The sequence below is a fragment of the Trichomycterus rosablanca genome, chromosome 1 (assembly GCF_030014385.1).
Source record: "Trichomycterus rosablanca isolate fTriRos1 chromosome 1, fTriRos1.hap1, whole genome shotgun sequence".
In the NCBI taxonomy this organism is placed as follows: domain Eukaryota; kingdom Metazoa; phylum Chordata; class Actinopteri; order Siluriformes; family Trichomycteridae; genus Trichomycterus; species Trichomycterus rosablanca.
Genome location: NC_085988.1, coordinates 39,001,200 through 39,024,015, shown reverse-complemented (window position 1 = coordinate 39,024,015; position 22,816 = coordinate 39,001,200). Strand labels below are relative to the sequence as shown.

Below are 22,816 nucleotides of genomic sequence, written 5' to 3'. Positions count from 1 at the left end.
GTTTACAACTTTAAATTAAGAAACTTTCTCTCATGAAGTTTGGCACAAAGTGGTGAGCTACAACCCACCTGCTTGTAAAGACAGAACTTTTAGTGGATATTTTATACCTAGTCATGATTCCCTCACCTGTTACCAGTTCACCTGCTTACTGTATCTGAAATAAGTGTAACTTGAATATTCTATAAACTTCAAGGTCCATGCTTGAACATTGTCTGAAATGTTCCAACTATGATATTTGAAGTTTCTTTAGCCACTCATCTCTTTTTACACTTACACTGGGATCCAATACCAACCCCACCCATGACAGACATCTTTAAATACCATGAAATATCCTACAATTCAGCAGAACTGCAGAACTGATGAAGCTCTATAATGAAACATCTTCAGGATTAAAAGCCAAGTCCAATAGCCTAGACTTACTAACAGATAACATTGTAACTACTTAAACAAAACAGTTACGTAACAGCTTATCAAAAACCCCTAGGCCAATATGTTACACGGACATGCATCTGCTGGCATGAAAAGCTATAGTATCAGTTAAGGAAAACTACCACACTGGAAGACATTCCTAACACCAGTTCAGTCACTGTCACTCTCTGAGCTCATGTAGTAGCCCTCCTCTCCTGTATTCTCCACAAACCTGCACCCTGCAAGAAACCATAAAAATCCACTTTCACAAACTGAATACATTTAAAATGCATTTAAAAACTGAACTAAACCTACTCACCATCTGAAGCAGTAATGTCTTCATCTTCAATGTGGTCAAAGTCATAACTCACAAACGCACTCTGGGAAATAAAGTAGTCCTAGGTTAAAAAGTATCATCTTAACATAATAAATGCTGCATGTATGAATACATGTCCACTAATGTTTATTCCGAAGATTGAACACTCCAGGCAAAATGAATTTGTTTTTAGAAGACAAACTTAACAACCTCTCCAACAGTACATGTACACACAGTAATTTTAAGCCAGTATTTGTGGCTTTGAGTTGTCTCCCAAAACTTAAATCATAAGATCTTTATGGACTAATGATGAGCCCAGGCAAGTCAAACATGATGAAGTCATCTGCTTTCAATTCAATTATCAACTGATGCCTACATAGAAGGAGAAATCTATATAAAAAAACACTTCTAACTTAAAGTAACAATTACAGTTAAAAGTGAACTCACTAAAGTCACTTCTACTGTGCTGTGTTCCTTGCACAAATGTAATTTGCACAAGATGGTCATAGGAAGGACAGTCCTACCCGAGACCTCATCACAACAGTGAATACCTAAAGTATGCAAAACCACAACCAAAAAAATTGTCAAAAGGGAAAAAAAACATGTACAGCAATTACCAACAGAAAAGTAATTTTGAACTCAAAAAGATGATCAATAAGTAATGCAAAGATTCTCTATGCACTCAGTTTAACCTCCTACCCAGTGTAACCCTACCTATTTTTATACATTTTTCACCTGAATAATAATAAAGGCTAACTTGATAATAATAATAAAAGCTAACCTGATTTATATAGAACCTTTTTCATACCCAAAGTCACTTTATAGAGTCGAAGTGGTGGGGGCGGCTTCAATGAGTATTTATTTCTTAGCAACCACACATTCAAGCAAGCATGCACACGAGTGCAATTATCTTTAAACTTACATTTTCGGCATTTAGCAGACGCTTTTATCCAAAGCGACTTACAGTCTAGCAATTTAGGGGTTAAGGGCCTTGCTCAAAAGCCCAACAGTTGCAGCCTGACAGTGGTGGGGTTTGAACCAGTGACCTTTTGCTTACTAGTCCAGTACCTTAACCACTAGGCTACTACTGCCCTTCAACTTAAGTCACTTGGTCCCTTGTCATGCTTTCACACACTAAGATATGTGGACACATGGAGGTGCAGAGTGAAATCGGTGTAGAGAAATCTTACCTTGTATTTGAGGAGTGTTTTCCACTCTGCTTTATCTTTCTTTACCAGCTTGATTACTGGTTGATTGCACTTCATTTCCCATGAGCACTGCTCTATGATGATGTTGCTGTGCAACTCTAGGTTGGCACAGTAATGGTGGTAGTTCAAATATGCACTGGGAAAGAAAACATATTTATAATACATACAAAAATAACACAGAAAGGACCCGGACCGCCCCACCTGGGGATCGAACCCAGACTTGCTGTGAGGCAACAGTGCTACCCACTGAGCCACCGTGCCACCCTAACCTTCAAGAGAGACTTAATTGTTTGAGAGATATAATGGTTTCATAGCATATTCACGAGATTCACCCAAGTGAATCATTATAAAAAAATTTTTTTTTGGTTTAACAATGCTTATACTCCAATAACAAAAAATAGCTTATAACTGTAGAGGTCTCAAGTTGTACACTGACCTGTAAACCACTCTGTCTGAAAAAAACTCACACTTCTGCATCACAGGGTTCATTAGCTGTACTGTAAGAGTGACTGTTGCTTCTTTCTGAAACCACTTCATGTGTGGGTGAAAACTAGAAACAGTAACAAATAAAAAACACTTAATTCATAACACTCTTGTACTATAAGCAGTTTCTCTTATTTGTAAGTAAACTGTTTGCTATTCTGTAAGTTCATTTATTAAAGGAAATTAATAAAACCAGCACAATCTATTATGCAATACCTTTGTGGTACAATTTTCAAGCTGTTCATAGTGTGAGAGACTTCATTTTTTACTTCACTGTCACCTGTAACGAATGATTAAAAAGTGAATTTTGCATACTGGAAATCACCCTGTTATCTAAACACAACAATGTTTTATTTTAGTCACTTGCCTTTAAATACACTGTTCGAACTATTGGCATCAGTGGATCTATATAAGAAAAAAAAGACTTCAAGTATTGGTAATCAAAGAGGCTACGACCCTATTTCAATGGTTGACAATTAAAAAAAGCAGCAAATGTTGTTCAGATGATTGAGAATATGCAAGATGTGATCAGACAAGAACAATCAGTAAAATATGACATACAAAAGAATGTTGTAATAGGGTTGTAGGCAGTGCATAAACCCCTCGTTGCAAAAGCGTGTAAACATTTGAGTTAAATGGTAGAAAAACCATTACACACCAGAGTAAAAATAGTGGAGAAAAGTATGCCCCAACTACAGTCAGGTTATTCTAACATAGATTGATGTCAGACGGTTCAAGTTAGCCTGATGTCTTACACATACCTACAGAGCCACACATCTCTTTGCTTTACAACACTGGAGCATGTACAGACCTTTTTCTTGTCACTATTCCCTAAATAATACAGTATTATATTGCATTAGGTATTATACAGTAAGTAATCCTGAATAAATGTAAAGTTTACTGGAGGATGGGTGTAGGTCACATGCAAATACTTTGCATACGCAAAGGATCCTGGAACTATTCCCACTGATATGGAGGACTGATTCCATTGGCAAATAATGAATTTGGAAGTGTCATTTCAATTACCAAATATATGTACACATAAAATGACCAATTACAGGACAATTCATATACATAGTATAAAACACAATAAAAACTATTTGCATGATGCATGTTTAACAACATAAAAAGCATCACCTCCTCAATCCTATATTCACTGCATGTTTTACCACAAAATTATCCTGGTCAGGGTCACGGTGAGTCTGATTTATTGGGCAAAAGGAAATACCTTAGACAAGTCACCAGTCCATCACAGGGCAGACATATACACACACACACCCCCACACACTTGCATAAACACTTTAGTAGCTCTAACTGACAAGTCTTTGGACTTGCGGGAGAAAATTGGAGCATCCATAGGAAACTCAGGAGGACATAGGGAGATCATGCAAACTCACAAAGAAAGGATCCTGGTCCCCAAACTGGGGACTCAAACCCAGGCCCTTCTTACTGTGAAGCGACAGCACTACCCACTGCACCACTGTGCTTCCCCCTTTTAAATTCAGAAAAAAGTTAATAGGCTACTGGTAGTGTCGATATTCTTACCCAACCATCTGTTTATCATCTATTCCGGGTGTTTCCAAAGAGGCCTTGATTGATCCTCTACTAGATGTTATGAGCTGGTGGTCCTTGAGCTTGTTTGAAGACTCACAGGGTTCAACATTCTCTGCTTTCAAATCCACTCCATTGTGCAAGCTACTGATTTCATCTTTCATAGTACTGGCCAGAACCTCTTCAGCAGCCTGAACCATCTTTTGCACAGACACCACCTTACTCTCACTGTTGAGACCAATTGTAAGATCAAAAACACAGTAAACGTTTAATAATACTGTGACGTTTCCTAAAACATTAGACTGGTTAAACTGTTTATGAATTAGACTTGCTCAGAATAAAATGGAAAAAAGTGAGATAGTGACAACTGTAGATCACCAGTTAGTCTCATTAGGCTCAACTTCAGCAAAGGCCAAATGTTCCTGGTAAAGTGACTTCAGCAAATCCAGATGCTGAGCGTTTGTGGTTGCCATCCCAGTGGACATTATCTCTGCATGGACATTATACTCATTTATAAAGGTCTTTAGTCCCGGTAAACGTGTCGTGCGTACCTGTTAAAAGGTTAAAAAGGTGGAAGTTATACAAATATTCAAAATAAAAACAGGGAGATCATCTGTTTTTAATATAATTAAAAAACCCTACCATTGGATCAACCCAAACTGTATTGCCCAGACACATCATCACTTTGACTAGATGTGTTTTTCCTTTAATTTTCAGACTGACAGCTCTGGTAACCTAAAAAAAGACATAGTCAAGGATATAATCCAGCTGTAAATCAGATCTAAAAATCATCTACATTTAATAATACATGGTGTTAAAGGCGAACAGTGCAAGGCTGATAAAAAAAACCCCACATTTTGACAAAGATTGAGTGAAAAAGAAAAAAAATTTCATTAAGAACAGATTTGCTCCATTCTAACATTATTAATACTATTAATAATAACTAATAGTAGTTATAAATAACTAGGGCTTTCAGAAAATTCTTAGGTTTATAGGCTTTCATAAGATCAAAAATCTGTAGACTCAAAACGATGATTAAACATTACTAAAAAAGCATTCCACCTTGCATGTTTATTTTCCACAGCTAGATGGATGATGGTCATAGTAGACTGTAACCCACACTTTTTATTTGTTTATTTATATGTATTTATTTTGTATTGTAAAACACCTTTGGGTTCCAGTCCGACTCTCCATCAATGGGTTGAGCCCTGCACAGGATTATTTCTACAGCCTGACTCGGCAAGCTCTGAAACTCTGCTGGAAGTTGCAGAAGCTGATGTGACTTTACTTCTTGTGTGCGGCCTTCATCCACAAAGTAAGCAATAACACTGGAGAACAGCTGATTGCCCTTATCTGGCACCTTGGTCACACACACTCTGCCACACAAACAGAACCAATCAAGTAAAATTGACTTGCACAGTTTTTTTCTTTAAAATAAACAAAAAGCAAGTTTACAGAGATTCCAGGCCTAAGAAACCCTTATAAGCAAGCTTAGAGTGACAGAGGCAAGGAACAGCTCTTCAAATATTATAAGAAAGAAACCTTAAGAGGAACCAGATTTATCCTCCTTCTTGTTCTACAAGTAACCTCTCTTAAAAGACCCCCCCAGCTTACCTGTGATGAATATCATTTTCTTGCATTGCAAACATGCCTCCCTTCATCACTTCCTTTGCAAGACGTCTATCTTTAGCATAGTACAAATTCATCTCAGCTGCCATTTTCTCATAACTGTCCTCTTTCTGGTTTACAATACGGCCAAAGTACACATTTGCACTCTTAATGTAAAGAGGCAAGACCTTTTAAATAAGCCAACAGAAAAGGAACACACATTTAGGTATTGGAATGTACACTATATAAACACAGTATTGAGACACTCCTTATAAATAATGAATGAATGTTTTTCAACCAAAAAATGCTAGCAGATGCAATAAAAGGAAATTATATGCTTCCAAATTTACAGCAACAAATTAGGGAAAGTCCTTTCCTGTTCTAGAATCTCTGTGCCCCTGTGCACAAAGCAAGGTATTTAAAAACATGAGGAAAAGCTTGTTAAAAACACTCCAATGGTCTGCCAAAAGCCCTGACCTTAGCCCCAATTAACAGCTTTGGAGTAAACTGGACATCAATTAAGGCTTTTTTGACAAACATCAGTGCCATGCCATATAAATGCAATGACTAAATGAACACAGATTACCACAGACATACTTCAAAGTCCTGTGGGAAGCCTTCTCAGAAGAGTGGCTGTTGTAATAGATGAAAAGATAGAGATCACTATAATACCATTTGTTTATGGTCAGGTGCATTAAATCCTTATATCCACCAAGTAATTCTCACATCAAACAGCAACTAGATAATAGCCCCACCATAATAAAGCAGCTTAGCCATGGCATCATCAAAACAAAGTTTCTCACACTTTAATTGTGCTAGCAACAAGCCTATAATAAGTTATGTTTATATTAGTACACATACTGGAACAATAATACTAAGGTAATGCATTAGTAATTGCTTCAGCACAGCCAATAAATTTTTTTAACTGCATTATGCAGCAGTGCATAAACTTACCATGATAGTGCCAGAGCCTGGATGCAGTGGGCAGTCAAGGGTTTTATTAATGGTATGTCTTTCTGGGCAAACTGTGCTGTCCCTAGGTGAGCCAAAGTAAGACACAAAAAGATATAATATGCTGTTACACATACACAATACTAAATAGACATAGCAGAAAAAATGGCTTTCAATCTAGTGTGATTTTATCATTTTTCCAACATACTGCATATTCAAGACAGAACTAAACAAGGTAATCCAATGTGCTACTGTCAATCACCAGGCTTGGGTGTGTCTGAAACTGGACAAGTAACACAAAGTTAAACTGCAGTGATAGTTATAGTTTAGAAACCTGCAGAAGCCCAGACTCTTCAGGTAGCTGCAGAGAGGTTTGTCAGTCTTCTGCTCCTCTTTGGCCAGCTGGACTCCATTGGCAAACTGCAGGAGCTCTGGGGGCAGTCTAGTGTGTGTACGCTTCAGGTAGCGCAACACACCAGAAACGTGACAAGCATTTCTTTCTGACAGCAGTAACACAGATCGAACAGCGGGTAGGTTGCTCTCGGCACAATTCTAAAACAGAACAGATCACACACCCATCCAGTATATTTAAAATAACCTTTTATTATTTGTAATAAATAGAAAGTGCATGTCAAACACAACCAATTATGTTGTGCTAAAGTCCTAATGTAAAAGCTTTAAAAACAGCAACAGGAAATGCAATCATAGGATTAAAAAAAAAACTGTCTTCTAGGCTTTTTGTTCCTTTAAACTATTTTCTTTTCAATAGTTTCAACAGGCACTCTTCTGTGTGTTTTGGTGGTGTTTCAGGTTAAATCACAAACATGATTCACTTGTAAGAACTATGGTTAGTTTAATCAATAATTTGTAATCATACATTAAACAATTTATCATACAACTAAGGTATTCTAAACTTGTTTTCTGGCTGCTGTTTAATTTTCACATTGTCTAGCAGGTTTTCAGAGCAGTCAGTACCAAACTGTATCAAAGCACTTTATATTGTCATTTCTGCTTATGAAAGCAATGCTATAGTATTGGTATAATCTAATAATAATCTAGGGCAGATCAAAAGCCTTTTTGTCACACATACATGTATGAGTGTACAGTACAAAACATTTTTCTGCATATTCCAGTACGTTGGAAGCTAGGGTCTTAACGCAGAGTCAGCCATTGTACATCGCACCTAAAGCCGAGAGGGTTAAGAGCCTTGCTCAAGGGCCCACCAGTGGCTGCATGGCAGAGCAAGAATTTAAACTCACAACCTTCCATAGTAGCACTTTGAATATAAACACTTGATTAAGTCTACCTGGTTAGAGAGATTCTGGAAGTTCTTAAACATGCAGAAAAGCCGGTTGCCAAACAGTTTAGGGGAGCTTGGAAAACCATAATGCACCACACATGAAGCATCTCTGATACCAAGGGCCTTCAGGCAATCATTGGTGGTCACTGTGGAAGGGGGGTTAAAAATAACAATAAAGGTAAAAGCACAAATACAAATAATACATCAAATTACATTTGATTAAATATGGAGATTAAATTAAAAGGAGAATACATCCATACCCAAGACAACCTGTGTCCCTGGACCAATATCTTTCTTCCACTGCTCAATCACAAAATCAAACTGGTAGGTAAGGCCTTCATGAACTTTCAGAGAGAATGCTGCTGTGTTGCTGACAGTCTGAATACATACAAAACAGGTTGTAAATGCTTGCACATACAATCTTACTTTAATTTATGTAGGCTTGGACACAGTTCACGGTACCTTGTAGATGTTCTCTACCTCCTCAGCTGAATTGGCAATAAGGAGAGTTTTCTGGGGAACAGAGGGGCTGAAGTCAAGAGAGCTGAGCAGCACTGATGCCTTATTGCAATCCAGACACATAAGAACTGTCTGTAGACGAGAACAACAAACTGTATTAACTAACAAATATCTGCATTACCATTCAAATTGTAATCAACCTAACTAGTTTAACAAAAGTGAATCCACTGTAAGTTCTGCATCCTTCACACAAAAAAACCAAGGTAACTTGACAATATGACATTTTATATGATAAAACTAATCCATATGCAATTGGTTTCTAAACACTGGGAGCTAGGAGGGTTTTAGCACAATGCTGCGCTTAGAAATTATAGATTACTATGCAAATCATAAGCATCCTCATGTGCTTCTGCCAGACATTTTTCTTTTCACTTGCAGGTTACCCTGACTTCTGTAGCTGTTACAGAAAATAAAATGTAATTCTGGGTAAATTTCAACCTGTAAATCTAAACACATAAAAATGGCACTGTTTTACTCAAGAATTTGGCTGTACTTGGCAGCATACAATTCTCCTTTAATCATGACCCACTGAATTATTATGTTTAAACATGGCACTTTATCAGGAGCACCTTCTTTCTCGTCACCCTGCCATACAGGCCAGTGTCCAACCAAGGTCCTTACACAGCGTTGATAACCCACAACCCTTAAGCCTGGTCTTTCCCACCCAGCAGACTGGAAGCCAATTTTGCCTGCTGCAGGCATTAGCCAACTGTGCTTGCTAGAAGGCGCCCAGCCAACTGGTAGCAGAGCCGAGATTCGAACCTGGGAGCTCAGAATTTCGGCGCTGGTGTGCTAGTGGATTATCCAGATTATTAAGTTTTTTAAGTGTAACTTTCACTTTGATGATCAGGGTTATAACATCTAAACCCACCCACAGCAGACTCTTATAGAGCTGTATTATGCACAGAAAAGAATGCTATAGTACAATTAGTCTTCTGCCACGCCAAACAGTGCTCCAAAACAGCAACAAGGTGAAACACACATGACCTATTGTGTCTGCACGGTGCCTGACCATAATAGCTAGCATATTATGCCCAATTTCGACTGCATGTAATCTTATAGTACAGTATGTTTCTAATGTATGTGTGGGGTAAAAAAAACAGAGCAAACGATTGATCAAACAGAATCAAACAAAGACCATTTTAAAACCAAACTGCAATACATTTTATTAATAAGTAGTGTAATGTAAACATAAGACAATTCAGCCAAATGCAAAAAATTAAAATTTGTAAATCAAGTGTAAATAAATTTGACCCAAACAACCCATCTGATCCTGATTACATATGAATTAGGTACAGACATGCAGATGTTAACCACTTGAAAAACAGATTTTAAGGACAAGGGTACTTATATCAATTAATAAGCAGCAACAACACAGTTCTATCCCAGTAGTTCTGCAAATAAGTTCAGGTTGCAAGAACTTATACTGGCTGCAGAATGTCTTTTTAAAAAAGTGAGGCATTGAAAGAGCACAAAAAAAAAAAAAAAAAAAAACTATTCTATAATTGATCAATTTAGTTGTGTTGCCACTGACCTGTTGAACCCTGCCATACAATGCGGCCTCTTCTGTTACCGAGATGATGATAGAGGGGTTAACCATGTGATCCCGGACCACACCCTCCAGCTCTTGACACCATTTAGTTCCTACAGCTACAATCTGCCGAGCACATGTGGTTCTCTCCTCTTTGCACACCACTTTTTGGTAATGTTGTAAGATGACTGACATCTTTAGAGAGATAAAAACCAAGTAAACTGTTTAACACACCATGCTGAACTCAGAACTTCTTTTGTATGCCTGTTCTTTCTGCTTTCCCATTTACCTGTTCAGGAGCTCTTGCAAAAAGCTCATGAGCTTCATCTAAAACGAGGTGACAAAGCCTTAGGAAGAGAAAGCAGTGCTCTTCCAGCAGCCTGGTGAAACTAAATGGGGTGGTAACCAGCAACTGACCTGAGCCACATCACACAACACACTCTCTAAGCACTCAGTGTTTTACTAAACCCAACTTTTTGTTCAGATATATCAAGTGCTGTTATGCAACTACAACTCCAAATCAGAAAAAGTTGGGACAGTATGGAAGATGCAAATAAACAAAACAGTGTTTTTTTCCTTTTATTTTCATGTTTTGTTTGGTCAACTTCATTTTATTTGTTAATATACATCCACTTCTGTGTTTCGGGCCTGCAACACATGCAAGTTGGGAGAGAGACAATTTAGAGCTAGTAATGATGGTAAAAAAAAAAAAAAAAAAAAAGGGACTGTAATCATGATTCGGTACAAAAGCAGTTTCCTCAAAGGTGGAGTCTCTGAGGAGCAAAGATTGACAGAGGATCTCCAATTTGTCAACAAAAGTGTGAGAAAATCATTAAAATATTTAAAAACAATGTTCCTTAAAAGATTAATGATATTATGCACTGTAGAGGCAGTAATATGCAAATCCTGTTTAAACAATGTAAGTAATCTGGAGGAATTACAGTGCAGGCAAGGGCACAAGCTTAAGCTGAACACCCATGATCTCAGTTGTGAGAAGGAATGACAACATTACAAAGTAATAAATGCTCTCCAACTTTTTTGGAATGTGTTTCAGGGCTGAAATATAAAAATGGTTGCATTTCAACAAATGAATAAAGTTCAGCAGACAGTTTCCAGCAACAAAATAAAAGTCCCAGTAAATGTAAGAAACACTGAGTTAAAATGTGCATTTTCCATACTGTTCCAACTTTTCCTGATTAAGGATTGTATGTACGTGCTAAACAAGAAAACTGTTTAATAGGCTACAGTCACATTATTTATCATGTAAACAGAAAAATCAGCAGAGAGAGCTCACAGTTGTTAGGGATCTTTGCTTGTTTGGCTTCATCCTTGCCCAGTCCAAGCAGCAGACCAGCAGGGTGGAGATTTGGAGCTGCCTGACTCTCTTCTAGCACATTCAGCACAGACTCAACCTTTCCCCAGCCTGGACACAATATCACTGCTATGGGCTAAAAAAGGAGCAAGAGAAAAGAATTAATGACTTAAAGATCAAGACACAACAGTCTGAAACGAGGTCTGTCCTGAAATTTGTGAAACTGTCCTAATTTTTTTTATGGCAAATGGTAAAAGTACAGCACAGGTACTGTTATACTGTTACTGAAATTTTTGAAGCTTTAGAAAAACCTTGAGTTTGGGCAAATTTAGAGCAAATAAATTCAATTTCTGGAAGAACAAAATTCTAAACAAAAAAAAGCTGAGCTTCTAAAACTGTCATAAAAATATTAGCTAAATAAAAAGTACCAATGACTTCTTTGTTTATTTTTAATTTAATTCCATTATCCTGGTCAGGATTGCGGCAGGTTCCGTAACAAATGGAAACACTGGACACAGGGCAAAAATATTCTATATGGGGCACCAATCCATCAAATCTGGATCTCAGTGGTGGTGGGCTCACACAATAAGGCCGCTGTGCCACTCAAGCTCAACAACTTCTTTTTAATTCTCAAATTATATACTTACTTATGTAACTTATTCACCTATTTACATTACTGCACTGAATAAAAGTGGGTGAGGTTTTGATGGGTTCACAAACACTGAAAGGAAATCTAGAATTATCCTAAACTAGAGACTATACTATACTAAAAAAAAAAAATATTTAGCTGTAATAAGTGCATGTTTATACTCTACACTGCATTTTCCTGCACTAACAGAAACGCTTTCAATTTTGTGTGTGGCTACTTGCACTCCAAATTTAGGGTAGAATGTAGACTCTGGAAGGAGACACTAAATCAGTCAATCAGCAATCAGTAGCAGATGTAATAGTGCACTTGAAATGATAGTGATGTAGTAAACAAATGTAGATAATTTATGTAATTAGATCATTTAGTGATACACCTTACAGTGTAGAGTAAGGTGTACAGTTTACAGTAGTAAGTGAGTCCACTACAATCTGGTGATACCAACAGACTCTAAAATAGCCTCAAAAGCAATTGTAAGTGGATTGTAAATATTAAAGTCTCCAACAATTACAGCCTGGAAAAAAAAAAATCAACAAATTGTTAGTGTTGTGGTGTTTTCTTTTACCCCTGTATGCGCAGTAAGGGCACTAAACACAGAAGCCAGTTGCAGCTGAGCCAGCAGAGGTGGCATGTAGGACAGCGGATCATCTCCATTGTGGCACACTAGCACTGTGTCACATCCTCGTGCCACAGACGGCCAACTGTAGCTCTCTGCCAGACCTAGCACCAGGTACTTTCTCCTTAACATAAACTAATTAGAAAAAAACACATTAAGAAATATGTACGAATTTGCATGTAATACAATAAAAATTTACTAAAACAAAAACATTTGATGTTATTTACAGCCAATTGCAAAAAAAGTTGGAGAGTGAGTAAAATGCAAAAAACAAACCCAGAAAACATTATTTTGTAAAGCATATGCTGGCATGTAGATCTTTTTCAGGGACATTTATGCTTGTGTAAGCAGGCTGCATTCAGGATGTGTTACAACAACATGGCAATAATGGAGGTGTTGAACTGATCTGACTGCAGTCCAAACTTGTTGCAAATTATCTTTGAAATGAGTAGTACATTCATTGTGTAGCACATTATAAAGCACAGTAAGTGTTATATTAAGCATACATGTGGGGGGGGAAAAATCACAACTACTACATATATATAAATAACTTTTCTCATTACTCGTTTAAAAACAAAATTAAAATGTAATTTGGGCATTACAAAAATCATCACAAAAACACAACTCGGACTACTGTGAAGCAATGATGATTACCTTACGGAACTGCTCTGTGATGGGAGCATGACTAACAGTGGTGCAGGGGTTGATAGCAATAGCTGAGTGCACCAAAACACCACCCTTGCTGGGGTCACATACAACCTGTTATACACAATACAGACATCCCCGGCTTACCTTCCCTGACATTATCATCAGAAATATTAACCAAATTATGCACTACTGATGTGAAGCTATCTCGATACTTACATTATCATCAAGACAATCAGAGTCTGAATTTATAGGATGTGGATTCAGCAACTGTAGCAATCTGCAGATTGACAGAACCAAATTCATACTCATAGATTCAAACAATAATGCTTTATAAAGATATTTGTGAAGATAAATAACCCACCTAGCACAAGCAGATTGATCTCTGGCAGTTGGCTCTGGAGTGACAGCTGGCTCTTTTAGCTCTGTGGGGTTTTCACTGGTACTACAGTAAAATGACCAAGTTAACACATTTATTACAAAGAAAATGAGCATGGAACAACCAAGAATTTTAACATGCAAAATATAGAAAATACATTGAAGGATTTTAGAAGGTTTTAGAATTTTTACCTGCATCTCATTAAAATGCATTGCATTATGAAGCACATTAACTATAAGTGTTTTTTATAAAACACTGTTAAAATGAAAGGCAATGAGATGGTGTTACACATGCCCCATGACCCTATTACAACTTTTCTAGAACATGCTGCAGGGATGACATTTAGATTTCCAATGTTTTCACTAATCAACATGTCTACTACATGTCTACTACTTTTCTAATGACTTTTTAATTGTTTGAGAACTGAGAATACAAATTTTTCAGTTTAGCAGATGCAATTTTGTAAATTTTTGCTTGATTTAAGACTTCCTAATAATGTGTGGTCGCCATTATCTGATTTTTCCTTTTCATGATGCACCAAAGTCAGACAGATTTGGTCTGCAGCCAGGTCAGTCAAGCACAAGGATTTAGTGTCTACAAATCCACACTGTTGTACTGTTGGCAGAATGTGGCGTGGCACTGTCTTGCTAACATAATCATTGACTTCCCAGGAAAGAAGTCACTTTGATAGTAGCATATGTCTATTTAAAATCCCAATATACAATTTTACCTCAATGGAAGCTTTATACATGAGATGCTTTGGGCACTGCTTGACTAATTAAAAAAGGCATTTGTGAAACAGTGAAAATCTGTTTTCACCACAATATTTGTGCTTTGCCTGTGTCTATATCACAAACAATCATCTCACTGGTGGTACTTTAAAAAGGTCAGCGGCAAACTGGAAATTTAATCAGATTGAATTTTTTTTTATTGCACCGAGAAGCCTGTTTTAAACCATCCCTGCCATGCACCTTAGCCCAGCTGCCTAAGACATTTAAATAAGTCAATTCGTCATCCTACAGTTGTTAAGTGACATTCAAATGAGTTGGCAGTCATCCCGGTCAAGGGAGAGTCGTTTTCACCATCTGCCCGTCTGTTGTTTTTTTTGGGCCAAATGTTTGCTGCTTGACCATGTTCTTATAAACCTAACGCTTACTGAATCCCTCTGCTAGCAAAGCCAGCATTAAAACTTTTACACTCTTTTGCTTTGGGCAATAATGGTGAAAAATGGTTTTATACTTTGACTTGACAAATATGATTTGGTTCAGGTGTTCTTTAATCAGTACCTCATTACATAGAAAAAAAGATATAAAGATGCTAAGATAATATCAACTACTGTCCCGTAATTTTTGCAGGCATGTTTTGTGCCAACATTCAACTGGTGTAAAAACAACAATCATAGGGTTATGATTTAGGTTTCCTGATGCTTTAAAAGTTCAAGTTTAAAAGCAAGATCTTATTTAGCAAAAGTGTAGTTCTTATTACCTGTGCTCATTCTGCATCTTCACTTTTACTTCCATCTTAGGCGGTGAATCCTGCTCAGCATGATCATCAGACTACAACATATTTAGTGACCAAATCTACTAATAATGCAACATTTTAACATACCACTAAAGACTAAATATCAATGCAGCAACATAGACAAAATATTGAATGAAAATGTATATTTAATTTTAGATGCACATAATGTAAATAGATGAGTTCTTACTTGGGGAATTAGATCTGAATGTGAAAAAGGATTCAGGAATTTCATAAATCTGTGTGAGGAAGGATACAATTTATATTAGATAATGGACAATCAACTGTTAATAAGCATCAATTGAATCTTAAATGTACCTGAGCAGGTTCAGCTTTTCAGACAACTGTTCTGCAAGGGTGCTCTCTTTATCCTCTTGGCCTGTTTGCTTAACATTTCTAAGGTGAAAAAATCAAGAGGGGAAATGAGCCAAACCATAATAATTTGGTTCCTTATTACTCATTCATCAGCCAAAAAAAAGGCATACGAATTAAGTATAAATTACATGGATTTGATCTTACTTTAAAATGACTTATCAATTGCAATTACTGACTGATCAATGGCATCTGCAGTGAGATAGGTGATACTGAAGATTAGTGTTTGACTCTCCATACGTGATACTGAGCCTTATATGAATTCACTACATAATGCCCAACTTGCTCTTATTTTTCTTTTTATGCATTTTCCCTTTTCCTCCCAGTCTAGTAATATCCTTACTTGTTCTAGCTCTTCTCTACTGCTACAGAACCTCACCCTGACCAAGGACGGTCATACCTAACACATACTCCTCCGACATGTGCGCAGTAGCCAACTGCTTCTTTTTACCTGCACAACGTGGATTTACACAGGAATCAGTATTGTGTCACGCATTGACTATCATTATTCCTCATCTCTGCAGGTGCCATTGGCCAGCCAGCAGAGGCCCTAATTGCAGCAGCAAAAAAAAAAAAAAATCCCTTTCGGCCTGCCTCCAGACACAGCCAATCATGTCAGTGTAGGCTCTCGGCTGGCTGATAGCAGAGCAAAGATTCAAAGTTGAGAGCTCAGGCGCACCCAGGTGGTGCAGTGGGACAATCTCCTAGCACACCAGCACTGGGATTCAGGATTCCCCAAGTTTGAATCACAGCTCTGCTACTGGTAGGCTAGGCACACCCTAGCAGGCACAGCTGCCATTGCCCGTAGCAGACAAAACTGCCCAATAGTCTGCTGGGTGGGGGGAAAAAAACCAGACTAAAAGGGAGTGGGGTCTTCAACACTGTGGAAGTGGAGGAGCGCAGAGATCAGTGCAAAAAAAAAAAAAAAAAAAAGAGGGAATCGAACATGTGCTTTGGACTGTGTTGACCACACAAAATTATGAAATGTCCTCAGGCAGATGGAAATACCAGAGCATCTAATCGTTCTAATGAGGAATCTCTACACTGATCAACAAGCCACAGTCATGACAAAAAAGGACACTGGCAAAAGAATTAGACAAGGATGACACAGACTGGCACTATGCAGAACAAGAAACTAAGAGATTATAAGATGTAACAATGTGTCTCTTCAAAGATTAGAACTGTCCAGACTATGGTCTTTTCTGTACTTCATTGTGGATGTGAAAGCTGGACAATAAAAAGTAGGACAGGACGAATACCTTTTAAGTTTGGTGCTGGCAAAGACTTGTCAACCTTGAATGACAAAAAATGGATTCTGGACCAAATCAAACCTAATCTATCAGTCGAAGCCCAGATAACCAAACTAATGCTTTTAATCTTAGACAATTACAGTATGTTTGAAAGAACTGAACGCAAAAGAGGAAAAGAATGACCAGCAACAAGATGAATGGATACAATTATAAAAATAATAAACCATTAAATAAACCAATAAAAAGCCTAATGACCCAAACGGAAGACAATGTTCAGAGAAACACTATCCATATGGTCGGCAGGAGTCAATTTGACAGAGGCTTATACAACTAAAGAAGTAATAGATGTATGAAATGTGTATTTGAGAACACACATTCCATACAGTTACAGAGTTAATAAACAATATTAAACAAATCAGCTAGAAAATAAACTTACTCTGGTTCCTTTTTAAGGGGTTTTGTCAATTTCGCTTTGTCGGGTACTTCATATGTCTTTGTTTCATTCTGAGGTTTCTCTACCTAAAACAAAAGATCAAACAGACATTAAATAGGCTTAACAGTGACACACTGTTTACTGTATAAGTTGAAGCATTGGGTATCTTAGGGCCTGATTTTTTTTTTCCTTTTCTAATCTTTTAGATTTATTATTTATTTCAAACGTTTTACATTTTTACCTTTTGTAAGAAGTTAAATATGACAAAACGACAATTTTTTTTTCTTTCATTAAAAATTTCTGTTTCACAAAACTGCAAGAGTCACTGTTTTCATTAGATTGTGTTCCAAAAATATATTTATTAGGAGTTTTAGACTCTAGATCTTTTGATTATTTTGTGCTTTCAACTAGTGGCTTAAATATTGTTGTTTTCAGAAGTGCAAATACAAGACTTGCATTATACAATTAAAAACTGGAAAGGCATCCAAGTACAAACGTGTCTTTATCTAGCATCTGTATTTTAGGCATCACATATTTTATAGGGCAATGCCTATAAAGCATAAAAAAAAACTTACAGCATTGTTTTGTCCAGTGGGCAGGCACTGTTTCATACCAAACACTGGAGATTTATCTTGAGGTATTTGTTCCAACTGTTCTTTTCCTGCACAGAAAAAAAATCATTGATACACACATGCAACTGAAAAACACTTACTTTATTAAGTGTTACTTACAAAAAGAAATACTTACGTGGCAAGAAATTATTTCTTTTACTCTGCCCACTTAGAAAGTGGGGCTGGTATGGCCTCACTGTACAGCAGCCATTCATTTGGAGTATTTGGTTAGGACTTGAGAAAATGTCCCATGCCAGGCTGACAGGTGATCGGTCCACGCACCCACTCTGCTCCACAAGGTCCTTCTCACTTGAGAAACATGCAAACCTCTTCACCACTAAATCGTCATTCACGCAGATCTGTTATAAAAAAATACAGAGTCCAATTACCACCAAGGTTCAACTTCAGCACAGAAAGCATAACATTTCTCCTCAAAAAGACTTGGCATTTCTATAAATCCATGATGATGGTGAGATGATCAAGACTGCCAGTTTCTGCAGCAGAGAAACATCCCCACATCACCACTGATCCACCTTCATGCTTGATCGTGGGGATAGTATTCTTCTGGTTATAAGCCTTGCCTTTTTTAAGCCAAACTATTTATCCATATGGCTGAACAGTTCCAGTTTTAATTCGTCATGCCATTGAACTTTGTACCAGATCAGGCCTCTCAAAAATCCTTCTGGCATATTCCAGTCAACTCTTCAATCATTTTATGGCTGCCACATTTGTCCCAGCCTTCATCAGTTCACCCTGTAAGTCTTTTGAATTCTGACAGGTTGGCTGCTGCACCATAAATTTGGAACTTCTGGACACTAATGGTTCAAGAAATGTTCAAGAAAATGGAAATAATCTTATACCCACTGTCCTTTGGGTGCAATGAAATGATGGTTTTAAAACTCCTTAAACACTTGAATCTCTGGGTGGTGTTTAGAAAACACATCACAGCTGAAGCAAATTAAGAACTGTTATTGAGTTCCCAATGATTTAATCAATTTATAAAATTGGAAACATTTGCATCCCTAATTTCTACACTATGTTATTAAGCATCTAGCACTAAAATTATCATAATTTAAGAGTTATTAAATAACCGTCATGTTCACTTAAACCCACCAAATTCATTGAAGAGATTTTCTTAGTGTATACCAAGACAGGCAAGAAGGAAACTTAGTTATCTAAACATCATTTTATAGCACAATGGAGACCCCAGTATGGTCAGACTGTTTGCTAATTTAGGGTAAAAGGCTAAAATATATTTATAAAAGTATTTTACTTTATATTTTGTTTCGTTTTTGTAATTACAGATGTTTGTATTGTGACGCTTTAAAATTGAGTTTACAGTAGTATTAAGCTTCTGTATTTGATGATGTATTTGATTAAAGAAATCCTTAATGAGAGTTTAATTGTGAATCTAAGCTTAATAAAACACAGCAAATTATTTTAGTTTATTTATTAGTTATTTATAATTTATTATTTAGTTTATTATTAGTTTTGAATGATCCTTGCACAAATTACCTTGACATTTTTGATGGTCAGGTAGAGTTCAATGGCAGTGCAATCTTCATATGTTCCACAAAAAACAGCCTCTACCAGAGTAGATGCTGCAAACAGAAAATGTGAGAATATTAACATGCCTATTTATTAAATCAGAAAATGCTTTGACAAATAGTTTATGGAAAGGTCCTTGCCTTGTATAAGATTATGCAGGTACTTTGTTGCTGAACTATCCCAGTGAGAAGATGGACTACAAGTGGACACCAAAGTAATAATCACATGATTAAAAATTATACATTAAGTAACGTACACTACATGGCCAAAAGTATGTGGACAACAAATGTTTCAGCATGACCCATTTGCTAACAGGTATATAAAATAAATTATATAAACCAATTTATAGGCTGTCAACTTGTGACAACAGTTTGGGAAGTCTCTTGTTCCAGCATGATTTTGCCCTACAATACAATAAGTCTAGACAACTGCAATCCAGGCTTGCCCACATGCACACTCAAAAATCTTATCAAAAACGCTCAGGAGAGGCACTAACCTACTACAACTGAGATCAAAGTTCAAATCTCAGTAGTGTGTGCTTATACAGACACAAAATAGGATGTTTGTCTGTTGAAATTACAGCCTCTGCTGGATGTTTGAGGCCCCTTCACAAGTGGTGGTTGATTGCGGGTGGGAGTACATGGTTCTCTGTACGCAGTACTGTGGTCTGTCAGAAGAAGCAGTCTGTGACAGTGCGCAAATTGGAGAGGCACAAGGGGTTGACAAAGTGAATATTATAATCCATGTTTTTGGAATGTCAAACAAGCTCATAGTCAGTTCAGATACATTTCACCATATAGTGTTTGTGTGGTTAAGTGTGTAATGTAAATAAAAAGGATCTTTCTGGTTTGTTGAATTTGTAAGATATGTAACAGCTCACACTAGCTCTGCCGTCTCACTGCAGACTGACACATTAAGTCTCATGGGGTGAATCCTAGCCAGCTTGAACCTTCGTACCTGGAAAGGTAGCTTCAGGAATTTATTAAGTGGTGCTCTCACACTGTAGGAGACAAAATAAAATACACAAATTAAATAAATAAATAAACTGGACACAAATTGCACTTTGCACATTTGATTAATGCAACAGTAATAACTATATCAGTGTAATAAAGATTTAGATAGAAATACAGATATTTCTATCAACAATATGCACATTTTAAGGAAATAAAATGCATTACAAGAGTAGGTGCAGCACGCTGGCAGAACAGTGTTTGTGCCACACAGTTAACAAAATTAACAATCCCTGCATGTTTTTGTGCATGTTCTCTATTTTCTTTTGTACATTTTCGAGCAGCTCAGCAGTTGTAGAGTATGTGGAAGGTTGAATACTTTTGTAGAGACGTCAGTCTATGAATGTATGTATTTAGGGGTGTGAACACTTTTACTCAGACAGGTGACAGTGTGAGGGGAAGCATATATTATGTAGAGGTGTGAATACTTTTGCTCAGATAGGTCATTGTGAGTGTGTGCAAGCATGTATTTAGTGAGGGTGTAAATAAAAAAACAATGAAACTAAGTCCAGCAAGAAACTGGTGATGAGTTTTGGGATGTGAAACAAATCATATCATGGTAACTGTGCTCTAATGTGAAAATACTAAATTGAAATAAAGAATTTTTTTTTTTTCTGTTAATTAGCACAGAACAGTTATTAGAACAGGTCACGTTTGGTTCTGTGCAGGTCCGGGTCTAAATCCAGTGTTGCAAAGTAATGTCAATTAGATTCTAATTTAGTGATGCATCATTACTAATTATACATACTCCTCTGTATTGATGATGACACGCTCTCCATGGTCCACTAAAAAGCAAGTGGCTCGATGGCTCATTGATCCCAGGTAAAGAGATTCTACGGTAGCTCTACACCAGCTCTTTAGGACCGGCCAAAACACCACACACACCTAGCAAAATAAAGAAAAAAAACAGCTGTGTAAAAGCATGTGGTAGATTTTATTAAATAAATAAAAAAACACATATGCTACTTAAATTCTATAACTATAAGGCTAATTGTAAGATGTGTTTATTTGTAATGACTTCACTAAAAAAAAAATCACTGGTTATCAATTATGTTTTTTTAGGTTTCATATTATACCCGGCAGTTCACACGCCACTGGTTCACACAAGCAGTCTCAAGCTGAGATGTCCACACAAAAGTCCTGTCCCAGACAGTTTCTTGAACTGTTTAATTTTTCTGTTTAATTTAAATCGAAATTAAGCTATTACAGTGTTGGGAAATCCTGCAACAGTTCGTTCATTTAAAATCTGTCCATGTTCATTTAGATCTATAAATTCCTTATCCAAATAAATTTCATACTTTTTATATACACATTTCATTGATACGCATTGTAGCGCTTATGCGCTAGCTGTGCCATTGTTTTCTACAGAGTGCGCCATCAGAAAGCAGGTTTGCTGCATATCATGTGAAAGGCCCAAAATGCTTCAGCAATGGATACAATGTGAAGGTCTTTTCATGCAGCCTTTGTAATCGTGCATCATACCTGTCCCTCAGCCAGTGAAGCTGGCTTTAATTTTTCCACATCTAGATTGACGTCATGATAGAAGAGATTCATTTGAACTTGTAGGTCCTCATACTGTTGCACTCCAGGTCCCTGCAAAGTCTGCCCCCAAAGACATCCAGGATGCTCAACCTGAGAGTGGAGAGACACATCAACATTATGGCAACATTACTCAGAACACACAGCTCGTGTGGCACAGCTGTCTTTTACACTAACCCACCACCGCTAACTTCCCGATTCTAATCTCAGCTGTGCTATCAGCTGGCTGGGTGGCTACACAGATGTAATTGGCTGTGGATAGAGAGGTTTACAGCATGGCTGGGTGCCTGCAATTGATTGCCACCATGTGTAGGTGTTCCTGCAGACAGTGGCCACTATGACCCTGCCCAGGATAAAGCAGTTAATGGAATTTAAAAACTGTTTGATTTGTAGGTGTATTTTGTTTGTTTGTTTTTTAACTCAGCAATTTAGGTACTTGACTATCCTCAGATGGTTAATTGTTTAAGTTTATTTAATTGTCTCTGTACGGTAAATGCTAAGTTACATTATTAATACAGAGCAGTATGTTTTAATGCTGTTCGTTAAAATAAGAATTTTTAATGTGGATAATGTGATGTAGTATTGTGATATTGTACCAAATTGTAATATTTTTTCTAGCACCACATCAAAGCTGCTTAATCTTGATTATGTAGTACCACAGACATGCTAGACAGACAAGTCTAAAAACCTGAAAATGTACATTTAAACTAAATTCAAAAATACCTTGATTATCGATATTTCCAACATTTCTCCAATCTCCATCGTCAAACCTGAAAACCAACACAGACTTTAAGCACTATTACAATTAACTACAAACTACAATTAACTACATCGTTAGTGTTCAATACAGTTCAATACAGAGTGTTCAAACTAATGTTACCTTTCGCACACAAAACCAGGATATTTGGATAACCAAGTATTAGGCTTGTCACACACATTAATACACACTAACCTAATCATAACTGTTTTAGATAATCTAGTATTGAAAAATATCACAATTAATCATTATCATCTTTAACATTCCTACATTCTCAGACATTAGCAAACACAAGGTTTATCATT

The 22,816-nt window shown here is 37.0% G+C and overlaps 1 protein-coding gene across 1 annotated transcript; it reads right to left on the bottom strand.

Annotated features, from left to right (window-relative positions):
- Positions 1-393: 393 nt before the first annotated feature.
- On the bottom strand, positions 394-22,516 carry tdrd12 (tudor domain containing 12). The gene is made up of 31 exons (XM_063001513.1): positions 22,478-22,516; positions 21,698-21,847; positions 20,964-21,100; positions 20,086-20,205; positions 19,346-19,401; positions 19,173-19,258; positions 17,794-18,016; positions 17,622-17,707; positions 17,050-17,132; positions 15,310-15,387; positions 13,459-13,539; positions 13,314-13,374; positions 13,104-13,208; positions 12,399-12,584; positions 11,170-11,323; positions 10,165-10,292; positions 9,879-10,070; positions 8,288-8,416; positions 8,086-8,203; positions 7,832-7,971; positions 6,860-7,077; positions 6,529-6,610; positions 5,581-5,762; positions 5,135-5,342; positions 4,609-4,701; positions 4,345-4,517; positions 3,961-4,194; positions 2,369-2,482; positions 1,915-2,068; positions 724-788; positions 394-640 (listed from the first exon to the last, which is right to left on the bottom strand). Exons 1-31 carry the CDS (start codon positions 22,514-22,516, stop codon positions 580-582), a joined length of 3,936 nt encoding a protein of 1,311 aa, XP_062857583.1. The 3' UTR covers positions 394-579.
- Positions 22,517-22,816: the final 300 nt, after the last annotated feature.